The sequence below is a fragment of the Phytophthora parasitica genome, assembly GCF_000247585.1.
Source record: "Phytophthora parasitica INRA-310 unplaced genomic scaffold supercont2.54, whole genome shotgun sequence".
In the NCBI taxonomy this organism is placed as follows: Eukaryota; Oomycota; class Peronosporomycetes; order Peronosporales; family Peronosporaceae; genus Phytophthora; species Phytophthora nicotianae.
Genome location: NW_008649040.1, coordinates 53,316 through 73,935, shown reverse-complemented (window position 1 = coordinate 73,935; position 20,620 = coordinate 53,316). Strand labels below are relative to the sequence as shown.

The window sequence follows — 20,620 nt, the reverse complement described above, 5'->3', positions numbered from 1 at the left end:
CTCAGTTGGAGCCTGGAGACATGAGAGACAAGACGATCTACGTGCCGTGCGTCGGGATGCGCTCGCTCAAAGGGGTTTTGTTGTTGAAGGTGCTCTGCATGTCCAACGGTCTTTCCTCCTCGTCTATGACACGTACAGTACAATGAATACGCAAGAAAAGGGAAATAATTCGATTCTAGTATTTGCTCAGTATTAAAATCTACTGCCTTTGCTGTTACTTGCATTCTCTGGTATCCTGGAGGCAACTACGCTGCAGCTGCGCTGCGGGAACTACAAAGCGATCTTCTCCTAGAACTTGGCGTAAGGAGCCAAAGTAGATCGAGGTGAGAGAGGGAGAGGGTTTCCCGTAGCTCTGTCGCTAGGTCCACAGACGAGAGCCAACTCGAGATGCCATACCAGTTTCAACGATAACGTCCTGCTTTTGTATATATATATGAGACAACCCAGAACCAATTGATACTAATGCGCCATTTAGAGTTATCGAGATAATCGCGTTCAAAGTTGGGCCATCGATTTTCGTACTTATATGAAGTTTTGAGCAAACGGCCGATTTGTAATTTGAAAACCCGAATGGTCACCAAAGCGAGCTCACTCACCAACTACACCGTCTTGAAGATACTTGTGTCCAGCCAACGATGATTCATCAACTTTCGCCTCCGCCGTCGCTCCCGTTACAGTCGCCCACTCCTGACCTACCATCTGCTAGTGCACCTCCATCCAGCGCAGAATTGTCTGGTGTTGTGCCTGTGTCTCAGGCTTCCGGTGCTTTGCAGGAAGCAATTCTTTTGCTGGCGCAAGATACCACCTATCCAGTTGATGAAGCTCCCACCCAAGTCAACGCAACGAACGATGTAAGTTAAGAGGAAGGAAGCGAGGAACCCGACGACAGCAACGACGAAGATTGGAGCGACGCGGATGATGCTTCCGTTGAAGATGAAGTGCTGACAGGAGAGAGTGAAGAAGAAACGGACAAACCCGAGGACATTAGTATCAATTTGATCGACGATGACGTCCGTCAACACGTGACGGATCTCATACGCGACGATGCGTGTGAGCGGCACTGTCTCGAAGGCAAGGCTGGTGAACTGGAGCATCTAGTGCGCCCGCTGGAGCAAATGTCGAGGACGGAGAAGACGACTTGTATTCTGACACTGATTGGCGTGCTGATGCAGACAGATACGGCGGGGAGGCGTCGCGGTACCGGCGAACGAGAAAAGTTTCACTACTACCTACCATTTGTTGACCATGTCTGTCGCCCTTCATTTGCAAGGTGCCTGGGGGTGCAGCCCCTCACCGTGCAGCGATACAAGCGGCGTGTTCGCGATGGATTCATCGCTGCAGCTGCGCATGGCAATAAGGCAAACAAAAACGCTTTAAAGGTGAACTTAGTGTGGCTGGTCAAGTGGTTCAAAGCTCTTGCCGCAGAGGTGGGTGAAGTGGTGCAAGTTAGAGTGCGAATGCAGAAGACGCAAGATTGAATGGTAAAGAAGTACTACAGTCGCGAAGACTACACGCTCTTGCCTGCTACTTTTACCTGGGATGCTCTTTACGAAGAGATGCACAAGTTTGTGGAGCTAGGTCTTCGGGTGTATGAACCAGCACGCTCGACGTCTCGCAAGTTACTCTCGATCCACTGTCCGACCATCCGGATCCGTTCCTCCCAGTCCAATGTGTGCGATATGTGCACAATTTACCAGACCCGCATGCGTCAGGGGGCTACCGCTGACAAAACGGAAGAGCTTGATCAACACACGCAGTCACCACGTCGAATGTGGTTCGTGGAGAGAAGTATCATTTTAATTTGTTGGGTATACCTAACCAGGACATTGGTATCATTTTAATTTGCAGACGTGAATACAAGAAAGATAAAGCAGCCTCGCAGGAACCCAACTCTGATCTGGCGGTGATAGTCACTGACTTTTCACAGAACCTCACAATTCCCTCGGTCACGACAACGCCCTCGCAGTGGTATTTCTGCTCTCTGCTAGCAGTGAACCTCTTTGGTATTTTCTACGAGAACGACGGAACCCAGACAAACTACGTGTATGATGAGTTCGCGAGTGGTAAAGGAAGCGACCAGATAAACTCTATGCTTCAGCACTTTATCCGCACTGTCTTGATCCCTGCAGGCAAGAAGCATCTTGTGGTTTACGCCGACAATTGTTCTGGACAGAACAAAAACAACCACGTCATCCGGTTCTTTCTGGCCCAGGTCCAATATGGGGCGTTTGAGAGAGTCGACTATAAGTTTTTTGTGAAGGGCCACACAAAAAAACTCGTGCGACCGAGGTTTCGGGCATATTCGCAAGCACATAAGCCGCGCAGACTGCTGGACCATGGACCACATTATCAGCGCAGTCAACGACGCAGCCGCATCTAACAGGACCGTTCATATCTCTCGTGGGAGCGAATTTTTAAGAGCTACAAGCCTGTAGTCGAAGAACTCTACAAGAAGCTGGTGGGTGTACAACAGTACCAGGTGTTCACCATGACACAAGAGAAACCGGGTGTCGTGCAGTGCAAGAAGGGGCCTGATGATGAGTCCATCGATAAGGACCTTCGCCGCAAAGTGGATGGCGTCCTCACGGATGTGGTCAAGGCCATCCGTATGCTCGACCATTTCCTTGACGACCTGCCACCTCTAGCTGAAAAGGCCGAAAAAATAGCAGAACTGCATAAAAATATCCGGCCATACGTTCCGGATGAGTTCCAAGCGAATTCGATATACGCCGCCCCTAGCAAAGAACAAGGTGAAGATGCTAAAGCAGCACAACAGGCTCGACGAGAGCACCGAGCAGCCATGGCCGTCGCGGCAAAAGCCAACCAAGTCCGATGTGGAAGAGATGGCGAAGATGAAGGCCATCCAGTGCCGAAAAAGTCTCGCAAGTGAAACAGAAAGCTGTCAGACCTATGATGATACTTATCTCCATAGGATACATATTGATACTAATGGGCCAATAGTCACTATAGTGAATTTGTGCAAGAAACATAAATTTTGAAGTGGTTCTGTGTCGAATTAGACAAAACGGACAACGCCATCGGTTCCGCAGTGAAATTTTACATCTAAGTAACCAATATTTTTTTTTACATTTTCCCTTTGGAGCTGGAGATAATTTTTTGGTGAAGCTATAACTTGGTCGGTTGTCGGTTCTGGAAGGCGTACGGGGGCTCTAAAGAAAGAGGGAGACGCTCATCTTTACAACTGTGTGCTTAAAATCGCGATTCGTACTTAGGTTCGTTAGTATTTTTTTGTTTGACGCTGTCTCATATATGTCCCAAATACCGCCTAAAAGTGAGCACTCATTATCTCTAACCACTAAATTGCAATTGAAGTCTTTACTTTGACTAAATACGCCGAATGGCTTACACCAGCAATTGCAAAAAATGCTTGTATTGCTGACTGCAGCCCTACTGGGCGGATCCATCCAGAGACACGAGTACAGCAAACGCGAAAATCTATTTATCGCAAGGGCTGTAGTAACTCTTTAAAAAAAGGAGAGATCATGCTATGATAAATTACTTACTGCTTCGAAGTGCTATCCTACAAGTAGTTTTCCACAGAAAACTGTGGTCATGACCTTGTGATGGGCAAGTTGCTAGCTTATACTCACGCCGCGTATTTACTCATAGATCACAGAATATCTATCCCTCTTACGTGGATTTGTGTTGGACCGGAACGGGATACTTTGATCGGTGGCGGTCCAGACGCTGCTCTGTTCTTTGGAGCTCGGGTGTCTTCCCAACCAGACAGGTAGCGCTTAGCTCTTCACTTTTTGAGGCATTGTGAATGCCGGCGATTTCAATGCGTCTCGCCCACGTCTCCGATGTGTGCCCACTCTCCAACATCGAGATATGACTACCGGTATGGTACAGTTTCTTCTCGTGGGTTTCGCTCTCCAGCATGGCACTCCACGTCTTCTTGAGCATCTGCATCTCCTCGTCATCCGAGTCTTCATCATAAATCTCGGCACGCTCTTCTTGACGACCAAACTCGCAGTAGAATCGCCGTGTAAAGTCGAAGTTGTTGAAGCGCTGAGCGTCGTCACTATCTTCTTCGTCACTGAGGTCGTACCTGCTAGTACAGGACTGGTATCTGTCGTCTGTCTGGGTCATAGTGAACGCCGGACTAGGCACCAGTGGGTAGTGGTGGAAACCTGGAGTAAGTGACACTGCCGCTGATGTTCTTCTAGCTGCACTGGGAGACTCAGCTACGAATCTCTCGCTTCTGTCAAGACTACAGGATGGACCCACACGCGTGACCTGTCGATGAGCTCCACAGTCTAGAAAAGTCTCAATATGAGTCATCATACTGAAGCAAATAGCGATCAATTGACGCTGTCGAACCACCTCCACAACTTCCAGTGCCTGTTGTAAGAAGCGATTCAGTGCCATAGATCGCGCTTCAATCACACGTTTCGATCTTGACCCGAACAGCTTACGGGGCGGAAACTGCTTGAAAACAAACGCAAAGCGATCGGACGGAGGTGGAGACGAATAATAAAGACGAAGAGAGTTGATACTGGCTGTGCTGGCGCTGGAGCTGATGGTGGAGCTGCTGGTGTTGAAGCTGCGCTCGGAGCTGTCCATGTCTGAGCTGGTGAGGTACGCAGCCATCTGATCGTCGATTAACGACAAGAGCTTCTCGCGCAACTCGCAGAACTCCGAAAAGCATCGACGGATGTGCCAACTCTGTCTGGTTTTAGTGTTTTCAACTCGCAAGATGTACACGGTGGACGGCTTGAGCGCCAACGCCGACGTAATGGAAGCTGATAATGAATGTGTTGCGGTGTTCATAGCGATCTGTGTGAGTGAAGGCGAGAGGGAAAATGTGGACGGATAGCTGGCGACTGGTAGCACTTCGTTGACAGGAGGTTACGTTGGAGATGGCTTGATCGCCTTTTCGACAGCTACTAGATTTTTAAACCGACGTGCTGTTGGCGCACGATTGTCTACCGGCTTTGCGTTTGATGGAGGAATGGAAAATGGTGACTGCGAGTTGAATGTCCGCCATTCGGGTGGGCTCACGTGAGCACCTCACGGGTCAGATGTTGACTGGACCGCAGTTGGTAGAAGGAACTAGGTAAAGCACAAACAGCTCTAGAAGCTATCTCATTTTTCCAGCAACAATCAGGTTAACGGCTCGACGGCTCCAATTGAGATTTTCAACGACTAAGCAGTCAGCTAACCTGACTGTGTGGATAAGCTTCGCCAGTTCACAAGCTGTAAGTACCACCCAGATACACCAATCCAGACTTCTGGTAGTTCTTGCTCGAAAAGGCGCATTAGTCTACAGGCTGGAACGTTCTAACGGCGCTTTCGCGAGTCGTTCACGCAAGTCCAGTGTAACGGCGGAAGTTGCAAATATTGCCCAGCTAAACGCTGACCAGTGAACCAGTGGCTAGCGCTGTTGTTCATGCGTATTCTCAATGTATTGACGTCGTTTTGACGCTAAAGCAGGTCATTAAACTCGCTAAGTATCAAACATTTTTAGCTTGTCACTAGTACCTTTGACTGCTGCGATCCAAGCAGAAGGGCGAGCTTCAACTTCAAGACTAGGTAATGGATCTCTCGTGTTTGCGATCGTGTCACGCTTCTCGTAGAGGGAGCTATTGTTCCTTGGTACGAAAAAGAACGCTCTGGCTACGATGGTCGTCTCTAGTTTTGTTTCGATCATCACCTTCATCATTTGACTATGTTCGCTTTGGTTGGTAGAGGGTGAACCTGCTTCCTTCTATCAATCCACACGATTGGATAAGGGCTTCCACTCTGCGTTCAATCGTCTGATGTAGCTTTAGCATTTTGGGTAGCGATCTGACCACCGACTAAGCTAAGTTCGATGGAACTTCCAATTGGAAGGCTATGCTGTCTCTTTCACCTGTCGAGTGAGCTTACAAATGTTACAGGATGAGAGGGGCGTTCTTCGTCGACGATAGCAGGGTGACGGGCGGAATTAATTGTCTGGTGCAAACACAAGCTTCATCTACTTACGCATTACATTCTGCTAGCAGCCTGGCCATAATCTTCAGACTGCCTGTCTGTTCATTTGCCGTCAAAGTGCTCTCACTAGACATGGACAATTCAGCACTAAACTTGAACGACGTCTTGATCTCGTTGAAATGTGCTCAGTTTGCATTCCACAACCACGTTTACTACGATATACGGCGGGTAAATTGTGTCAAGCAAGTTGTTTCTTAGGGACTACACACCTTCACCAGCACGCCAGCGGTCCAAGAAAGTTTCACTGGGATTTCAGCAACCGTAAACTATGAACCGAAATACTCTTCATAATCAACGTGACCTCATACAGTACAGATAAACAGTTCCAACACCCCGAAAGTATAAACGTACTGTACAATTGTCCGTATCATAATCGACGTGGCCGCATAAACTACCATGGGTAAGAAAGCATAAGGGGTACAGTCGTTGTGGCTCTCTGCATGTATGTATGAAAGCTTCGGAAATAGGATATTTCTTTTAGAAAACGCTATCTTGCAGTCCATAATTTCAAGCCACACAATACGCAAAATGGCTACAAATCGACTGAAACCTGTCCGGAAACTTACAAAAAGAGGTTTACTGTAACTAATATACTTCGTAACCTTTTTGATTAGGAAGTTAGTACGGAATCATTGGTAATTTTCTTGTTATTTTACCATTTTATTAATATCGAAAAATTCTCCGAGTTCTGCTTATGACCTTGTTCTACGCTAGATATGAAAAACGATTGCCACTTACATTATCGTGCTTCGAAACAGTAAATTATCGATATACTTTTTTATATTTTAAACGTGGATAGAGGAAGCAACATCTACAATTTCCACCAACGTTTGTGATGAAAACGAATTTTGTAGCGTTATATTTGGAGGTACTCTAGTAATTCCGATTTGATGTGCAGATTCTTTTTGTGGTACCGTATTCCTTATGTGCTTGCCGACGGAATCGTTTTACTGACAGTAGCGAGTGGCCAATCAGAGCACAGCCTTGTTCGTACTGTCGCAGTTTATGACAAATCCAAATTTCTCATTATCACTCTCACAACGGCAGCAACCGGCCGCAACAGAATAGAGCCCTAATAAACACCAAACGCTCGGGAAAAAGTAGCATACACCTATATTCGATATAAGGAAGTACTGGAGCCTTAAAATATGTCTAGATATTGCTTAAGTGACCCACAGACTGATTGTAAAGTACTTAATGCAAATTTTCCATCGTAACTTGATATTTAGTGAAGATCACTTTTGATGATTTGAAGGATGGGCGATACAAATCATGTAGAATCTGCATTGCAGATGTATGTCGGCAAGCACATATGGAATACGGTACTTCTGAAGAACACCTCGCTAATGCATAATATGATAGTTTTAATTAAAATGACGTGTTTTGATACTAATCAACAAGCCATGCTACAGTATTAACAGCAAAATATGTATTAATACCCACCCGAGTAATCTGTCATCCCGTGGGCGCAGCTAATATGAATCCAAATGTCAAAAGCATGTAGCTATTCACTTCGACCTGAGTCAGGGTCAGGGCTGGTAAGAACCTGTATTTTTTTCGAAGTCAATCAGGTTCATGGTTTTTCTCTGGTTTTAGGCCAATAAAACCTGGTTTTTTATGCCTCATTACTACTCCAATATCCCGATGCTGTTGTCGCTTTCCAGCTTGTAGTTGCGGTTCGCCTTGATGTAGCTTATCAACATTTGCTGCGCTCAGTGCATTTCTGAACTTGCTGTGGATAAAGCTTCGCGACGAAAAGGTGCGCTCCGATTGTACTAAGCTGAAAGCCTTCATTGTTAAGCTGCAGAGTGTTTGCCCAGTGCACACTCGTCGTCACTCAAAAGTCATTAAACCTTATCGAAGAGCTCTGTGTACCGTCGATCGTAATTTTCTTTTTTGTATAACGATAAACCCGTCGTGCCTACCCTGGTCAAGGAGATTTGAGGACACCAGCTCTGAGCCCTGTAGCATCCAAAAACAAGCCGTTCGAAAAAAACGCACGCAAACATTGTAAACCGAGCACTGCTGTTTTCCGATCTTTCATACGAGAGCTTACCGCATGGACAGGCATGACAACCAAAACTCGTGGTTACATTGATGTCGGGACGCTGCTTCGCACGCGGGTGGGTTTTGCTACACAAATCGCTGTAGTCCTGCAGCCTGCATGGCTCCCCCTGCAGTGCAGGGGGATTAACGGTAAACTGGGAATCTGCCGCAGCAATCGGGCGGATTGGAATAGGAGCAATGCTATGCAATTCATCGCATCGTTGCTTGACAAGCCTCTACACCTGTGCGTGAACCGATTAAAACCTTGACTAAAGAATGGAACAGCAGTCCAGCAGTCATGTGCTCGGGATCACGGTGATCGATATCTCGCGATTGGGTTTTGGCTTTGAAATAGCCGTAATCTCGAGTAGAAGTAGACATAGCATAATGTTTTGAAGATAAAACACTAAGCATGACTTGATGACAATAAAACTGATGCTAGCATCCAGCTATCCTAGGACTTGTCCTTTTGCTACCGGCTATCCTACGTAGATCGCCTGACTTGATTTTGCCCACCCAGTCGTTTTGGCTGCTGTCGACCATGATCAAGAGTGTGAGCCGTGGGGAAGTGCATTCGTCATTTCAGAATCTGCCACGCTTTGGTCAAGTCTCCGGTTTCCTCACTCGTAGACCATGGTGTTTCTATCTCGCGCTGTCGTGCTTTTCACGGCGGCAATTGCGGCTTCTGGTGCATTGGCGCAGTCTGATACGACTCAGACTCAACAAACGGACTCGGTCTCGCAGTTGGAAGCATTCGAGAACTGTATGGACAACTCTGCCCCCACCAATGGGAACAACACCGTGACGGTCAACTCCAATTTCTTCGTACAAGAGTCTCCACTCTACGTGGACTACGCTACTGGTCCTAAGGCTCGTATCGATCGCAAACCTCTCGGAGTTTATTTCGCAACCTCCGAAGATGATGTCGTCCGTGCCGTCACCTGTTCAGTGAGCAATGGTCTAGCTCCCGTTCCTCGTAGTGGTGGTCATTCGTACGAGGTGTTGTCGTCCATGGACGGATCGCTGGTTATCGACATGGCCGACATGGTGGACGTGAATCTCGTGTCTGAAAACCAGGACGAAGGATCGGCTCTGGCTACCGTGCAGGCTGGTGCTCGTCTGGCTTGGATCTACACGGAACTCGACCGTCTGGGGGGCTACAACTTCAACGCCGGCACCTGTCCGAGCGTCGGTATCGGTGGCCACATTTCCGGCGGTGGCTACGGCATGGTGAGCCGTCACTATGGTTTGGCCGCTGATCAAACCACCGAAATGCGCGTTGTGCTGTACAACGGCAGCGTAGTGACTGCGTCGCCCACGGAGAACACAGACCTGTTCTGGGCTCTGCGCGGCGGCGGTGCCGGTTCTTTCGGCATTGTCACGCTCTTCACTATCAAGGCCTACAAGATGCCGGAGGTCTCGGTCTTCAACGTGCAATTCAACGCCTCGGTGCGTGCTCAAGTGCTGCGTTCGTGGATGGATTACTTCCCGACCGCCGACTCAAAGATCACCACGCAACTTGTGGTTGATGGCGGAGGTGCACGCATGGTTGGCCAGTACCTCGGCCCCAAGATGGAGTTGGACGCGTTGCTCAACGCCTCGGGTTTGTTCGACCACGGCGGTTTGAAGTCGCAGGAACGCCGTGACAATTGCTCGCAGCTTGCGACCAAAGCGTACGTCTGGAAGAGCACGTGCGACGACCTGAGTTCGCTCAATGTCTCGCACCACCTGACGTCGGCTGATAAGGACTACAGCAAGATCAAGGGCGGCTATTCCAATTTCGTGCTGGACGATGAGGGCGTACAGACCGTGCTGGAGTGGGCCGACAGCCTACCCAACACTACGTGGGCCTACATTCAGTTCGAGGCGTACGGTGGTGTCTTCGCTACGCAGAAGAATGACATGACGCCGTGGGCACACCGCGATGCCGTCTGGTCCGTTCAGATTGGTGTTGGTGCTAACAAGGGCGAGTCCGAGGACTCTCCGTCCTACCAGTGGATCCGTGGTATTGCCAGCGCATTGGAAAAGTACTTTGACGGTGGAAACTACCAGAACTACTGCGATCTGGACCTGGGCGAAGATTTTGGCAAGCGATACTGGGGAGCTGACAACTTCGCTCGCTTGCGCCAGATCAAGGCGCAGTACGACCCACTGAACGTCTTTCACAGTGCTCAGTCCATCCCTCTACCTGCGAGCAACTAGAAATTCTAATGCAACGCACCTGTAGCGAATATGAGTAAACTGAGCAAGATAAAACTGAGCAAGATAACGACTTCAAGTACATGTTGCCTTTTTGATTACTTAACACTCACTTCAAACTTTACGAAGTAACAAAATTCTGGAAACAAGTCAAAATTCGAATGTAGGTTCCATCCTACAAAGTGAAGTGTAGATTTTATTTACCTACATCGGTTCATCCCACTCTTTCAAAACTCGATCTAACGACACCGACACTACGTAACTCACGCGATGGAGTCCGCGGAGCCTTCCACTACTGACGTGTCTATGGCAGCCTCAGAGCCCCCGACAGCCTCCGAACCTACTAGCGAAGACGTGTGGCAGCTTAAGCGTGATAGCTACGCAGCTCTACGTGCCTTCGAGTCGCAGCGTAGCGCGCAGATCGACAAGTTCCAGACTCGGGATCGTGCCTATTGGCGCCAGTTTCAGGAAGAAATTCGCCACGGGGGCGACGAGAACACACGGCTGCTAAAGTTCTTGACACTGCGACTACAGGCCGATCTGGCGTATGCAGAGGCATTAAGACAGACGCGTGCGGCGCTGGAAACACCGGCGAGTCACGGAACTGAAGCCAATGGAGCGGCTGGGAGCGACCAGCTGAACGTACAGTCGTCAGTGTCCAAGGCATTGCATGCGGTTGGGGAGGTACAGACGCAATTGGCTGAAAAATTGGTGCAGTTGACGACAGTCGTGAAGAGAGAGGTAACAACCAAGCCGCTGGAAGAGATGGCAGCGACATACAAAGAGAGAGTGACGAGTATGCTCGCGGAGGGAGATAAACTGGATGCTATGCTGTTTCAATCACAGAAGAACGTATTGACGGCATTTGGGAAATATGAGGAATTGTTTAAACAAATGGAGAGCGAGAAGGAGGGCGCGGACACAAGACGACAGGATCTGTGGCTGGCCGAGATGAGCTACTGTATTAATGTACAGAAACTACAGCAGTGTCGAGTGGAGTATGTGACGGGGATGTCTGCGCTTTTTCAACAGTACAAGACAATGGAAGTTTGGAGAGCATCCGTGATTCAGACAGCACTGGACACGTATATTCGCAAGCAGAAACTTACGTATGGCGAGATGGCTGGAGCGATGACGGAGCCTTTAGCTGCTGCACAGGTACAGTATAATCCTGAGTACTTTTTGTTATCCTGTGCCTAACTGTATTCCGTGAATGCAGCGTATTGACCCAGATCGAGATCTCGTGCAAAGCGTGCGAAGGATACCCAAGAATGTACGTCTGCCACATATAATACAGTCGTGGAACAGTGCTAACCGCGATGTTTACCATGAAGTATACTGCAGCTGCGCTTTCTGCATCGGATGACAAGGACGCGCACCTCTTCTCAACGTTACGGTCCCCCATTGCGAGTCCACTATTAGTGCGCTGTGGGTTTTTAAAGAACCAAGTAAGTGGGTCGCTGTTCTCGTCGTGGAAGGACGTATTGTGTGCCATCACACAAGACGGTTGCTTGCATCTGCTTGACTTGAAGGAGAACACGACACGCTCTATATTAGAGTCGACCGAGGCGATGCTAGGCGCTATTGCCACAAACGAGCAGACAACAGATGTGAACAGCCAGTCGGTGTGTCTGACGAACTGCCGTATTGAAATCTTGGGCAAGAGTACGACTCCAAGCTTTGAGATCACGGAGGTGAATCCACCGTCAGGACTGCTGAGCAGTATGTTGCGTGTAGGAGTTTCTCGCACGCTCACGTTCCAGTGTCCGAGTCAGAGCGACCTCATCGACTGGGTGGTCGCCGCCAAGCAATTTATCTCGGCCGGCTCGTCCATGGTGAATAGGTAGATGGATAAATGGACGTCACGAACAGCAAAACTGTGCTAATACAGCTTAAGAGAAAATTAAACTGCTTACTTCAATCTTCAATTTATTTTTTTAATACCTTACTTAAGTAATTTATTTTTTTAATACCTTACTTAAGTAATCAGGATAACATCCAAGAAGGGTTTATGTAATGTACACCCATATGTGTACGTCACACTAGTCTCAGGTATTTTACTGGCAGCCGCACATCAACCGAAGCATCAAGGAGCTACAATATGGGCCTGCTGGACGGACTGATCACGGGCTTCGCGCGTAAGAGCAAGTTCGGGCGCTCGCACTCGCTACGTCCGCTGACGAGCAAGCGTGCCAACCGCCGCTTCTACAAGGGTAACGGTTGCCGCAACGAGGGTAAGCACGCCAAGCGCGGCCGCTACGTGGTGGACCAGGACAAGCTGCTGCAGCTCGAAGTGCCCGACCTCACGGACTTTAAGGTACGTTTTATCGTGTCTATCTATTCCTTAAAGTAATTCTAACATTCTCTGTGCAGCTCAAGGCCTACGTGTCACCGCTGACGCCCAACCGTCCCCCGCAGTAGAGTGACAGACACATAGGCTTCATTTTTTCTTCATAAGGCAATGACACGGAGGGTTTTAGATGAAAAACTGGACGCTGCTGTTATCTAGAAGAATGAATCGCGTTGCTACGGTGTGTGGGCGTTTGAAGCCTTAGGAGATGGTGCAGCCACAAGTCTGGCCCTTGCGGAGCTGCTGGCATTCCTCACTCAGCAGGTTGAGCTCCATCTCCTGACGTTCTTTCTCCTGCACCACACGTTCGTACTCAGACTTCATGCGTGCAAGTTCACTATCGACTTCTTCGCGCTTCTTGGCTTCGCTCGAGAGCTTGAGACCGGCAGATTCACGCTCGATCTCCACATGTTGCTTGGTGGCAGCCTCGTCCTGCAACATACTCTCCAAGTTGGCGATACGTTCACGCTGCGCTTCAGCTTCCGCCTCGAAACGCGCCTTCTCCGACATGATCTGAGACGACTGCGCCTGCATCTGCTCGATCTGCTCCTTGTAGATCTGTTCACGGCCTCCGACGCTGCCTAGTTCCTCCTTCACCTTCGACACGTCGCCCTGTAAAGTCCGGATCTTCTTCTCGTATCCTTCTTCCTGTCGGCTCAATAGAATCCGCATAGCTTCAGCGTATTTAGCCTCTGAAAACGTCAACAGACACTCGAGTTTGGCGCCACCGCGAGCCTTCTTCATGTAGGCGTCACGGAACGCCAGCCACTCACGCGAGAACTGCTGCATGTCGGCGAATCCACCGGATTCGTCGCTAGCAGAGGCCAATTTGGGCTGGATCTGCTCAGCATACAACACCTGCAACAACCGATCGCACATTTCCTTGCTCTGCGCTGCGTTATTACGTGCACACGCAGCTTTATCGTCTTCCATGCGTTTACGCAGGTCAGCTTCGAGCTTGGCTGCACTGTCACCGATAGCAGCGGCACGGTACTGCGTGATCGCTTGTTCCTCGGCGTCTTTAATAGCTTCAACGAGATCTTCATCGTCCAGTGGCAAGTCCAAAGCAGCCAGACTCTTCTTGAATGTTTCAGCTGCAGTACTCATCGCCTTACGACACTCACTGGCTGTCACTCCTTCCCATGCAGAGGTGATAACGGGGACACCGCCACTGTTAATAGCAGCCACGTAGGCTTGCAGTAAACCAGCGAACATACTGCCATTGAGTGGCTTGCCCTGCAACATCTTGGGCTGTAGACTCTCCCCGTACACGATCTGTTTGACGTGACTGAGTTGCTCTTGGAACTCCGGACGGAGCTCTTCAATGGCCATTGCGTCTACCTGTTGTAATTTGGCTTCATCGTGTACTGGGCGCACCAGAGTGACGCAGTCTCGGTCACGGAAGAAGTCCTTCATCATAGCACGGATACGGTTACGCTCCATATTGGCAGGGGTACGTGGCTGATCAGCTAGTGCTCGTTCGAGATAGTCACTGCTGGAGATTGGGTCTCCATCTTCGTCTACGAGCTCCAAAGTGAAGTCTCGCACGACCCAGAGGAAGGACGGGAAGAAACTGTGGAACTGCATCACATCTTCGTCTTCTCCTTCGTTGGCTGAAGCGCTGACTTTAATGTGTTTGGCCAGATTGGCAATGAAACTGAGTCCACTGATGGCTTTTTCGTCCACACTGCCTTGGCTGTTGTAGATGAGCTTGGAGCAGAGGAGAGTGGCTAGTGAGAAGATGCGTGCGTCATACTGCTGCGACGCCTCGAGACCGCCCATTCCCTCCGTGTCCAGCATGAGCACCCACACGTGCTCTCCATTGGCCATCGTGTGGCGTTGCGGCTGGCCCCAGAGCCAGATACCGCGCGTGCAGCGCTCGATAGTGGGGCCTACGCGGAAGCCGCTCTGCCTGTCCAGCAGCCAGTTGAGCATGGAGCTCTTGCCCGTGCGGTAGAGACCCGCCATGGCCACCACAGCCACGTGACCATCGATACGACGCAGCAGCTCCACAGCCTCATCGTTCACCTTGAGCTGGTCCTCGTCCTCGCTGAACGTGATGAGCGGCACAGGCTCCTCCGGGAATTCCGACATGGCTACACTCTGGTAGGTGAACTTTTGAGAATGACGTGCCGTATCAGGTGAATTAAACACCTGTGTTTTGATTGGCTGATGTGAGATATTGTGTGGTGTACAGAATATATGTGATGCACACCATCGATACATTTTTTCGAGCCAAGCACAGCCACAGCTACGCATCCGGTCAAGATGCTCTTGTTGCGGCGCATGGGGGCACGCTGTGGCTCTCGTGGGGGCTTTATCAGCTCGACAGTAACTCCACAAGCATCTCGATCTTCAGGATCCTGCTTGTTGTCGTTTTACAATCAGAATACTCAGCGTAAAACCTTCACGACGTCGCTGGACAAGCTGGACCTCCCACCGCTACCGACTGCCGACGAGGTGGACGCTACTATTGCAGCTGCTGAAGCGAAAGCCCAGAGTCAACAGATGGCCAAAAGGGTCCAACACATGCCTATCCGAGCTGTCCACATTGCGCGAAAGATGGACATTGCTAGCCTCTTCCAGAAGCTCTACACAGACCGATTCAAGGTCACCCACTACTTGCACAAGGACTCCATCGTGTTGCGACTCAGTGGCAGTAAGAACAACGGCCATGCAGGACTTGTCACGGGTGTAGCACCACCCACAGTGCAAAGCTCTAGCAGTAATAACAATGGCGACACTGTCCAAACGCTTAGTGTCGGACAGGGAGGCAAGACTGTCACCTCACGACGAGCGACGGATAAATGGGTCGTGTACTTTGACTACGGAGCAGTGGTGTTCTTTAACTGTGACCAAACACTAGTGAACACGCTCATTAAACACGCTACACGCTTCTGTAGCGACGTATTTGAGATGCGAGGACACGAGGAAGAGATGCTGCTGGTCGGCGATCCTGCGCAACAGAAGTGGAGTACACTTGTGGAGAACAACGTATTGGTACGAGAGATTGACCATATTAACGTCCACGTGATTGCCGGCGTGCTTTCACAGACGGTAGCGTTAGAATTCTATGAACGTCAGTGTGAGACCATTTTGAGAGAGTTTGAGAAGCTGAACACGGATGTGGAGAAGAAAGGACCCCGTGGAGCCTTATTTGGTCGCGAAAATGAGCAGACAAAGCGGTTGTTCAAGATCGTGGCGTCCAACAACACACTACTCATCGACTTGGTGAGTAAACTGCGTGTTATCGACCGGAAGAGACCTGGCGATCCGGCTTGGAGCCAAACAAGATACCACAACATGTGGGAGTCGCTGCTGGAAGAATTTGAGCTCAACGAGCGCTTCCAGAACCTCAATTTCAAGCTGGAATTGATCCAGCACAACACCAAGGTGGGTTCTAGAGTTGTTTTGTGAAGATATTGAGAATGCTGACATTTGTGTGCATTTAGTTCTTCTTGGAGGTACTGGACTCCCACAAAGGTGAGCGACTCGAGTGGTACATTATCATTCTCATTTCCGTGGAACTGGGTATTGGTGTCTACGAACTACTCATGAAGCTAGCTTAGATAACCCGGCTAGAGAGAGGAGGCAATCTTTTAAGACTCAGAGAAACGCTTGTTCCATTAGACAACACGCAGTCTGTCCAGTGTGCGTTGTGTTGCTCTATCTCTTGGCCCATTGTGCGTGTTCGTGGGGAGCCTTACGGTCCGTGAACTGTGACGCCGGTTGACGTCCTCCACTGTTCACATGCTGCCAATAATTGTTGAAGGACACAAAGTCCTCAGGGCCCAAATCTACCGTCTTGGTGCGTAGCATGGCAGCCAACAGTGAGCGCAGCTTCTCCACTTGATCAGTCGACAGCGTCTTTGAGTTTTCCTGCTTCTTACTGCTCTTGCTACTCGGTAACTTGGTCGGCGTTAGGTCGTCTAGATTCAGGTCTTTGGCGCTCAGCACCGCCACACGCATGGTGTGGTACAGATGGAAGGCAGTCCAGAATAGATGTGCCCAGGCACCGCCAGCACTTTGGCTCGGACTGAAGCGCTTGAACTCGTAGCGGAAGCCCACAAGGTGCACGCGAGTCTTGATCGGAAGGTTTTGTAGCACGGGGATGAATCTAAGCACAGCCTTGCCGTTGCTCCTAGCTCCTTCGGGGAGCACCACTACTGGCCCAGCGGCGCGACGTACGACATCTGTGATCTTCCTTGTGGGTTTGACACGCTCAGCACTCACGGGCATCGCCAGTGACCTGTACAGTGCCTCCAGTAGGCCACAGACGTGCACCAGTCCACCGTCATTACTCTTCGACTCTGTGGCGAATACAAAGACTGGTGAGAAGCGCTTGGCCAGGTACAAGATCTCCAGAAAGCTCGTGTAGTTGCAGACCAGCACGTCGCCGGATCCAACGCGGGTCGAGCCGTTGGAGCTCCTGGATTTGGCCGTAGCGAGACCCAGACGACGCGTGTTGGCGCTCTCTTCCGACGTGAATACACCGAAGAGAAGGAGGATTAGTGAGCACAGCAGCCACTGCGTGATCCGCTTTAGCAGACGTCCTAGAAACGGGATCACGGCGAGAATGGACACCACGATGTTGACGAGAAACAGCGCCACGAACGATACCAGCACCAACGGGAAGCGTACGAGCGCCAGAGTAGAGCCTGCTACAACCTGCAGGATGGTCACGGGCCAGCCGGACGTGAAGCGCCGACGCTGGGGCACGAACGGGTTGATGCCCGTCGTCAGGTCCGACCACCGGCTGTACTTCTCCATTTGATTAGTGACGTGGCTGAGCTACGTTTTACACGGAAGATACATTAACTAGGTATAATCATTAAGGTTCACTTCATTTTTAGTACACAAAATCAACTACCATATTTGTCAAAAGGTACTTTCTTAAATATTTGAAATACCCACATAGTAGTATATTTTACTACCTCCGTTCGGAAAATATCGCACGATCTAAAAAAAAAAGTGGCAGCGCTCCGCCTCGTTTTTTTTGGGATTATAAACTGCTCAGAGGTGGCGGCGACTTCGACAAGATCTCGAGAATAAAAACACTAAAAGATCGTAGTACGCTGCAGGCGTGCATGCTCCGCCGCATTAAAAGTATAGAAATGGGTCAAAATGTGTTAGACTTTGCACAGGATAGGAGCTAGTGATTGTAAAGTTAACCAAGAAGAACAGAGTGGTTCCCACGTAGAGTATTTGGGATTAAGGAGGGAAACCTCGAAGGTGACAACCCCCCTTTGCAGTTAGTCCAACGTTTCCTAGTTCCTTTGAAGTCTTTGTCTTACTGCTACGCGACACGAGATCTTGAACTTCAAACTACAAAGCTGGGAGCTGGCTGAGCTTGCAGAGCTCGACTTCAACTGTAGCCATCTCCACACTCCCACTTCGAGTATGCCAAGCTCTTGGTCTTCATATTTCTCGAACTAATCGCTAGCCTCTCCATCCTCGATGGCAATCGGCACGGGCATAACATTCAGCTCTTGCCGAAACTTCTGAAAGAGTTGCGGACCTAGTGGCTTTGTAAATATGTCGGCTTTCATTTCTCCAGTTGGACAGTAGCACACTTCAATCACTCCTTGCTCGTGATAATCTCGCACCTTGTGACACTTTAAGTCTACGCTTTTAGTCTTGTAGTTGCCTTTGATTCCAGTTATCACAGTGATCGTAGATTGATTGTCTTGAAACAAAACAGTCGGCATACAAAACTTGAGCTTCAGTTCTTTGCAAATATTGTGAGTCCAAATAATCATAGTTGAACATTCACTCGCAGCGACGAATTCCGCACAGCAAGTATCATCAGTCACAATCTTCTGTCTTCTCGATTTGTATGCGTAAGTACATCCATTTAGTTGTAGCACATATCCAGTAACTGAATATCGACCATCTTTCTCATTTCCGAGGTCTGCATCTGCATATGCTACAAACTTCAACTCCGTAGTTTTAGGTTTGTGCCACGCAATTCCAAAATCCATCGTTCCACGTAGATATCGCAATACACGTTTTGCCATGATCCAGTTTTCCTCTGTATAGCAATTCAGGTATTTCCCCAACGTTCGCACCGCGTTCGCGAGTTCTGGACGCGAGCATTGAACAAGGTATTGTAAACACCCAACTAGTTCACGGCAGGGAAATCTTGGATTGTTCACACTTGCATCGTCTACTGACGATGGTGTTGGCACACTTCCTAAAGTTTGCGGAGTCGCAACAGCACGAGACTGGTCCTGTGGTGTTGTAATTCCCACGGCAACTCTAGCTACTAGTGTAGGTAGGATAAACCCACAACAATACGTCTACCAGAACGGTAAACGATCGTTGGGCGTGATCTGAAGACCCAGACTCAGCCCTTACACCGGGACAGACTGGACCTGCAAATCGCTTATATAGGCCAACCAGTAAAAGTAAGAACACGCTACTAGCACGAGCAAAGCTAGTAGGTGTTATGAATCCTCGTGGTCCCAACAGCGGAAGGGTACCAGGCACGGGTAAGCCTTTTACGAGGGCGCCGAGTGTTCAACACTCGACTGGAAGAATATATGGGAGGCAACTTGCTCTCCCCAACACGTGCAAATAGGCACAATAAAGCCGTCACGTAAACTTCCGATATATAATCGGCCAATACACACACACTTGGCCTTGCCGGATGAACCCTCGCTAGTAAGCTTCGAGTCCACCGACAGGCATAACACACCCAAACAAGCTTATCCAGACGCTTACCTTGAAGCCGGACCTCGCTCGTGTGCTTGAGTGGAAATTCTGTTCTGTTATTCGTTATGCCCTTTCGGGCTCTTCCTAATATGCAATCCTAATCATGTATACAAATATCAAGTGAACTATGATCCGTTATGGATCGCTACACGTGCCAACAGTTACCTCAACTGTCCTTGTGCCTTCTCATGTCTCCGTCGAGCGTTCAACTGCTAGTCGCACCCACCGAAGAGTCGCTCGAACCGTCACCGAGTCGTAGTACCGTAGTCCGTCGGTTCTTGACCGCTGAATGTGAATCCAGCTTCACCGATACGAACCACCCGACTTGAGTGACATCTTGGTCATAGTCGGGCCCGACGAACGTTCGGTAGCGATGCATCCTTGTCCGTCTTGCGCCGTGGTCACCACCTGTCGCATGACCGAGAGTTCGTAGCTTGAGCAACTTGAATGTAGCCACTTCAGCGATTACTTGGAAATCACTACACCACAACTGCCCCTGTCGCAATGGAAGCCACGCCACTGGTGCCCGTTGTGACATCATCCAGTTCCAAATCCTTCCCACCGTGCGACTATGTCTCGTCGGGAACCCCGTTCGCGCGGCGCTCTCAACCACGCTCTGCACCGTGCGTTTGACGCACTTCTTCCACACCGACATCGTGACCCTGCACGCGTGGAGGTAAGTCTCACCATCCTGGCTTCCAATCATCGTCCAGCTGCTCATCACCTCTCTCTCTTCGTCAGGAGTCTCGTCCGGTCGACACCGTTCGTTCGTCTGGTCAGCCTTCTTCTGCAACGAGCCTTCAGCCACCGTCTGGAACTTCTCTTCCCATGAGTCACGTGCCACTGCCACCGCCGGCAGCGTCGACTGCTGCGGGACCTTCCGCCACGCTTCAGGCTGAGACTCAATCTTCGGCCTTAGTTCCCGTTGCTCCTCCAGCACCTGCCGAGTCTTCGGAGATGTTGACCGTGGATTCGCTGCGCGATCTTCTTGCTGAGTCTGCTGACGCAACGGTAGATTCCGTGAGAACTGCCCTCCTGCCATTTCTGACGTTGATGGCACGACATCAAGTCCAGCTCTGCATCTCGCCTCCGCTTCAGGGAGACGTCCGCACCCAACGTCGCTTGAATGACGCGCTCGGCTTCGACCAAGTGCTAGCGGCGGTTCAACCTCTCTCCGACACGCTGCCGGACCTTCCTCGCGCTGTCGGTGAACTTACTGCTCAACTGAAGATCTCTCGGGAGGAAGCTGCCGCTGCCAAGCGTTTGCTGGTTCCTGTCCAGCTCCGAGTTGAGTCTCTGGAGACTCTTCTCAAC

General features: G+C 49.9%; 10 protein-coding genes across 12 annotated transcripts in view; 5 read left to right on the top strand and 5 right to left on the bottom strand.

Annotated features, from left to right (window-relative positions):
- Nucleotides 1–635: 635 nt before the first annotated feature.
- Nucleotides 636–2,890, top strand: PPTG_23847 (hypothetical protein; the record flags this gene model as incomplete). The annotated part of the gene is made up of 5 exons (XM_008913549.1): nucleotides 636–762; nucleotides 862–1,427; nucleotides 1,488–1,771; nucleotides 1,849–2,357; nucleotides 2,436–2,890. The coding sequence occupies 5 exons, from the start codon at nucleotides 636–638 to the stop codon at nucleotides 2,888–2,890; spliced, it is 1,941 nt and encodes a 646-aa protein (XP_008911797.1).
- A 605-nt stretch (nucleotides 2,891–3,495) lies between these two features.
- On the bottom strand, nucleotides 3,496–4,794 carry PPTG_15797 (hypothetical protein; the record flags this gene model as incomplete). Its single annotated transcript, XM_008913548.1, has 1 exon — nucleotides 3,496–4,794. The coding sequence occupies one exon, from the start codon at nucleotides 4,792–4,794 to the stop codon at nucleotides 3,652–3,654; it is 1,143 nt and encodes a 380-aa protein (XP_008911796.1). The 3' UTR covers nucleotides 3,496–3,651.
- A 3,882-nt stretch (nucleotides 4,795–8,676) lies between these two features.
- PPTG_15796 (hypothetical protein) lies at nucleotides 8,677–10,245 on the top strand (the record flags this gene model as incomplete). Its single annotated transcript, XM_008913547.1, has 1 exon — nucleotides 8,677–10,245. One exon carries the CDS (start codon nucleotides 8,677–8,679, stop codon nucleotides 10,243–10,245), a length of 1,569 nt encoding a protein of 522 aa, XP_008911795.1.
- Nucleotides 10,246–10,452: 207 nt separating this feature from the next.
- Nucleotides 10,453–12,170, top strand: PPTG_15795 (hypothetical protein). Of its 3 annotated transcripts, none has more exons than XM_008913546.1 (3): nucleotides 10,453–11,400; nucleotides 11,462–11,515; nucleotides 11,587–12,170. In XM_008913546.1, the coding sequence occupies exons 1-3, from the start codon at nucleotides 10,513–10,515 to the stop codon at nucleotides 11,662–11,664; spliced, it is 1,020 nt and encodes a 339-aa protein (XP_008911794.1). In that variant the 5' UTR covers nucleotides 10,453–10,512; the 3' UTR covers nucleotides 11,665–12,170. The 3 variants fall into 3 exon arrangements, with proteins under 3 accessions (XP_008911794.1, XP_008911793.1, XP_008911792.1); XM_008913544.1 differs by having other exon boundaries at nucleotides 10,478–11,400; nucleotides 11,577–12,170; XM_008913545.1 differs by having other exon boundaries at nucleotides 11,462–12,170.
- A 127-nt stretch (nucleotides 12,171–12,297) lies between these two features.
- Nucleotides 12,298–13,273, top strand: PPTG_15794 (hypothetical protein). Its single transcript, XM_008913543.1, has 2 exons — nucleotides 12,298–12,559; nucleotides 12,616–13,273. The coding sequence occupies exons 1-2, from the start codon at nucleotides 12,344–12,346 to the stop codon at nucleotides 12,661–12,663; spliced, it is 264 nt and encodes an 87-aa protein (XP_008911791.1). The 5' UTR covers nucleotides 12,298–12,343; the 3' UTR covers nucleotides 12,664–13,273.
- On the bottom strand, nucleotides 12,523–14,810 carry PPTG_15793 (hypothetical protein; the record flags this gene model as incomplete). The annotated part of the gene is made up of 2 exons (XM_008913542.1): nucleotides 12,523–14,707; nucleotides 14,808–14,810. The coding sequence occupies 2 exons, from the start codon at nucleotides 14,808–14,810 to the stop codon at nucleotides 12,794–12,796; spliced, it is 1,917 nt and encodes a 638-aa protein (XP_008911790.1). The 3' UTR covers nucleotides 12,523–12,793.
- Nucleotides 14,811–14,825: 15 nt separating this feature from the next.
- PPTG_15792 (hypothetical protein) lies at nucleotides 14,826–16,350 on the top strand. Its single transcript, XM_008913541.1, has 2 exons — nucleotides 14,826–15,985; nucleotides 16,045–16,350. The coding sequence occupies exons 1-2, from the start codon at nucleotides 14,861–14,863 to the stop codon at nucleotides 16,159–16,161; spliced, it is 1,242 nt and encodes a 413-aa protein (XP_008911789.1). The 5' UTR covers nucleotides 14,826–14,860; the 3' UTR covers nucleotides 16,162–16,350.
- PPTG_15791 (hypothetical protein) lies at nucleotides 15,999–17,392 on the bottom strand. Its single transcript, XM_008913540.1, has one exon. The coding sequence runs from the start codon at nucleotides 17,360–17,362 to the stop codon at nucleotides 16,259–16,261; it is 1,104 nt and encodes a 367-aa protein (XP_008911788.1). The 5' UTR covers nucleotides 17,363–17,392; the 3' UTR covers nucleotides 15,999–16,258.
- A 2,119-nt stretch (nucleotides 17,393–19,511) lies between these two features.
- On the bottom strand, nucleotides 19,512–20,348 carry PPTG_15790 (hypothetical protein; the record flags this gene model as incomplete). The annotated part of the gene is made up of 1 exon (XM_008913539.1): nucleotides 19,512–20,348. One exon carries the CDS (start codon nucleotides 20,346–20,348, stop codon nucleotides 19,512–19,514), a length of 837 nt encoding a protein of 278 aa, XP_008911787.1.
- Nucleotides 20,349–20,458: 110 nt separating this feature from the next.
- Nucleotides 20,459–20,620, bottom strand: part of PPTG_15789 (hypothetical protein) — a gene marked incomplete at both ends in the record, with an annotated part of 1,847 nt that continues 1,685 nt past the window's right edge. The window contains one exon of the mRNA XM_008913538.1: nucleotides 20,459–20,620. Within this exon, the coding sequence (XP_008911786.1) occupies nucleotides 20,459–20,620 (162 nt within the window).

Excerpts from the sequence above, each read along its gene's own strand:
- PPTG_15794 (XM_008913543.1), top strand. The coding sequence starts at position 12,344 with ATGGGCCTGCTGGACGGACTGATCACGGGCTTCGCGCGTAAGAGCAAG. Across the intron at positions 12,560-12,615 it reads CCGACCTCACGGACTTTAAG|CTCAAGGCCTACGTGTCACC; the intron begins GTACGTTTTATC and ends TTCTCTGTGCAG.
- PPTG_15795 (XM_008913544.1), top strand. The coding sequence starts at position 10,513 with ATGGAGTCCGCGGAGCCTTCCACTACTGACGTGTCTATGGCAGCCTCA. Across the intron at positions 11,401-11,461 it reads AGCCTTTAGCTGCTGCACAG|CGTATTGACCCAGATCGAGA; the intron begins GTACAGTATAAT and ends CCGTGAATGCAG. Across the intron at positions 11,516-11,576 it reads TGCGAAGGATACCCAAGAAT|TATACTGCAGCTGCGCTTTC; the intron begins GTACGTCTGCCA and ends TTTACCATGAAG.
- PPTG_15791 (XM_008913540.1), bottom strand. The coding sequence starts at position 17,362 with ATGGAGAAGTACAGCCGGTGGTCGGACCTGACGACGGGCATCAACCCG.
- PPTG_15792 (XM_008913541.1), top strand. The coding sequence starts at position 14,861 with ATGCTCTTGTTGCGGCGCATGGGGGCACGCTGTGGCTCTCGTGGGGGC. Across the intron at positions 15,986-16,044 it reads TGATCCAGCACAACACCAAG|TTCTTCTTGGAGGTACTGGA; the intron begins GTGGGTTCTAGA and ends GTGTGCATTTAG.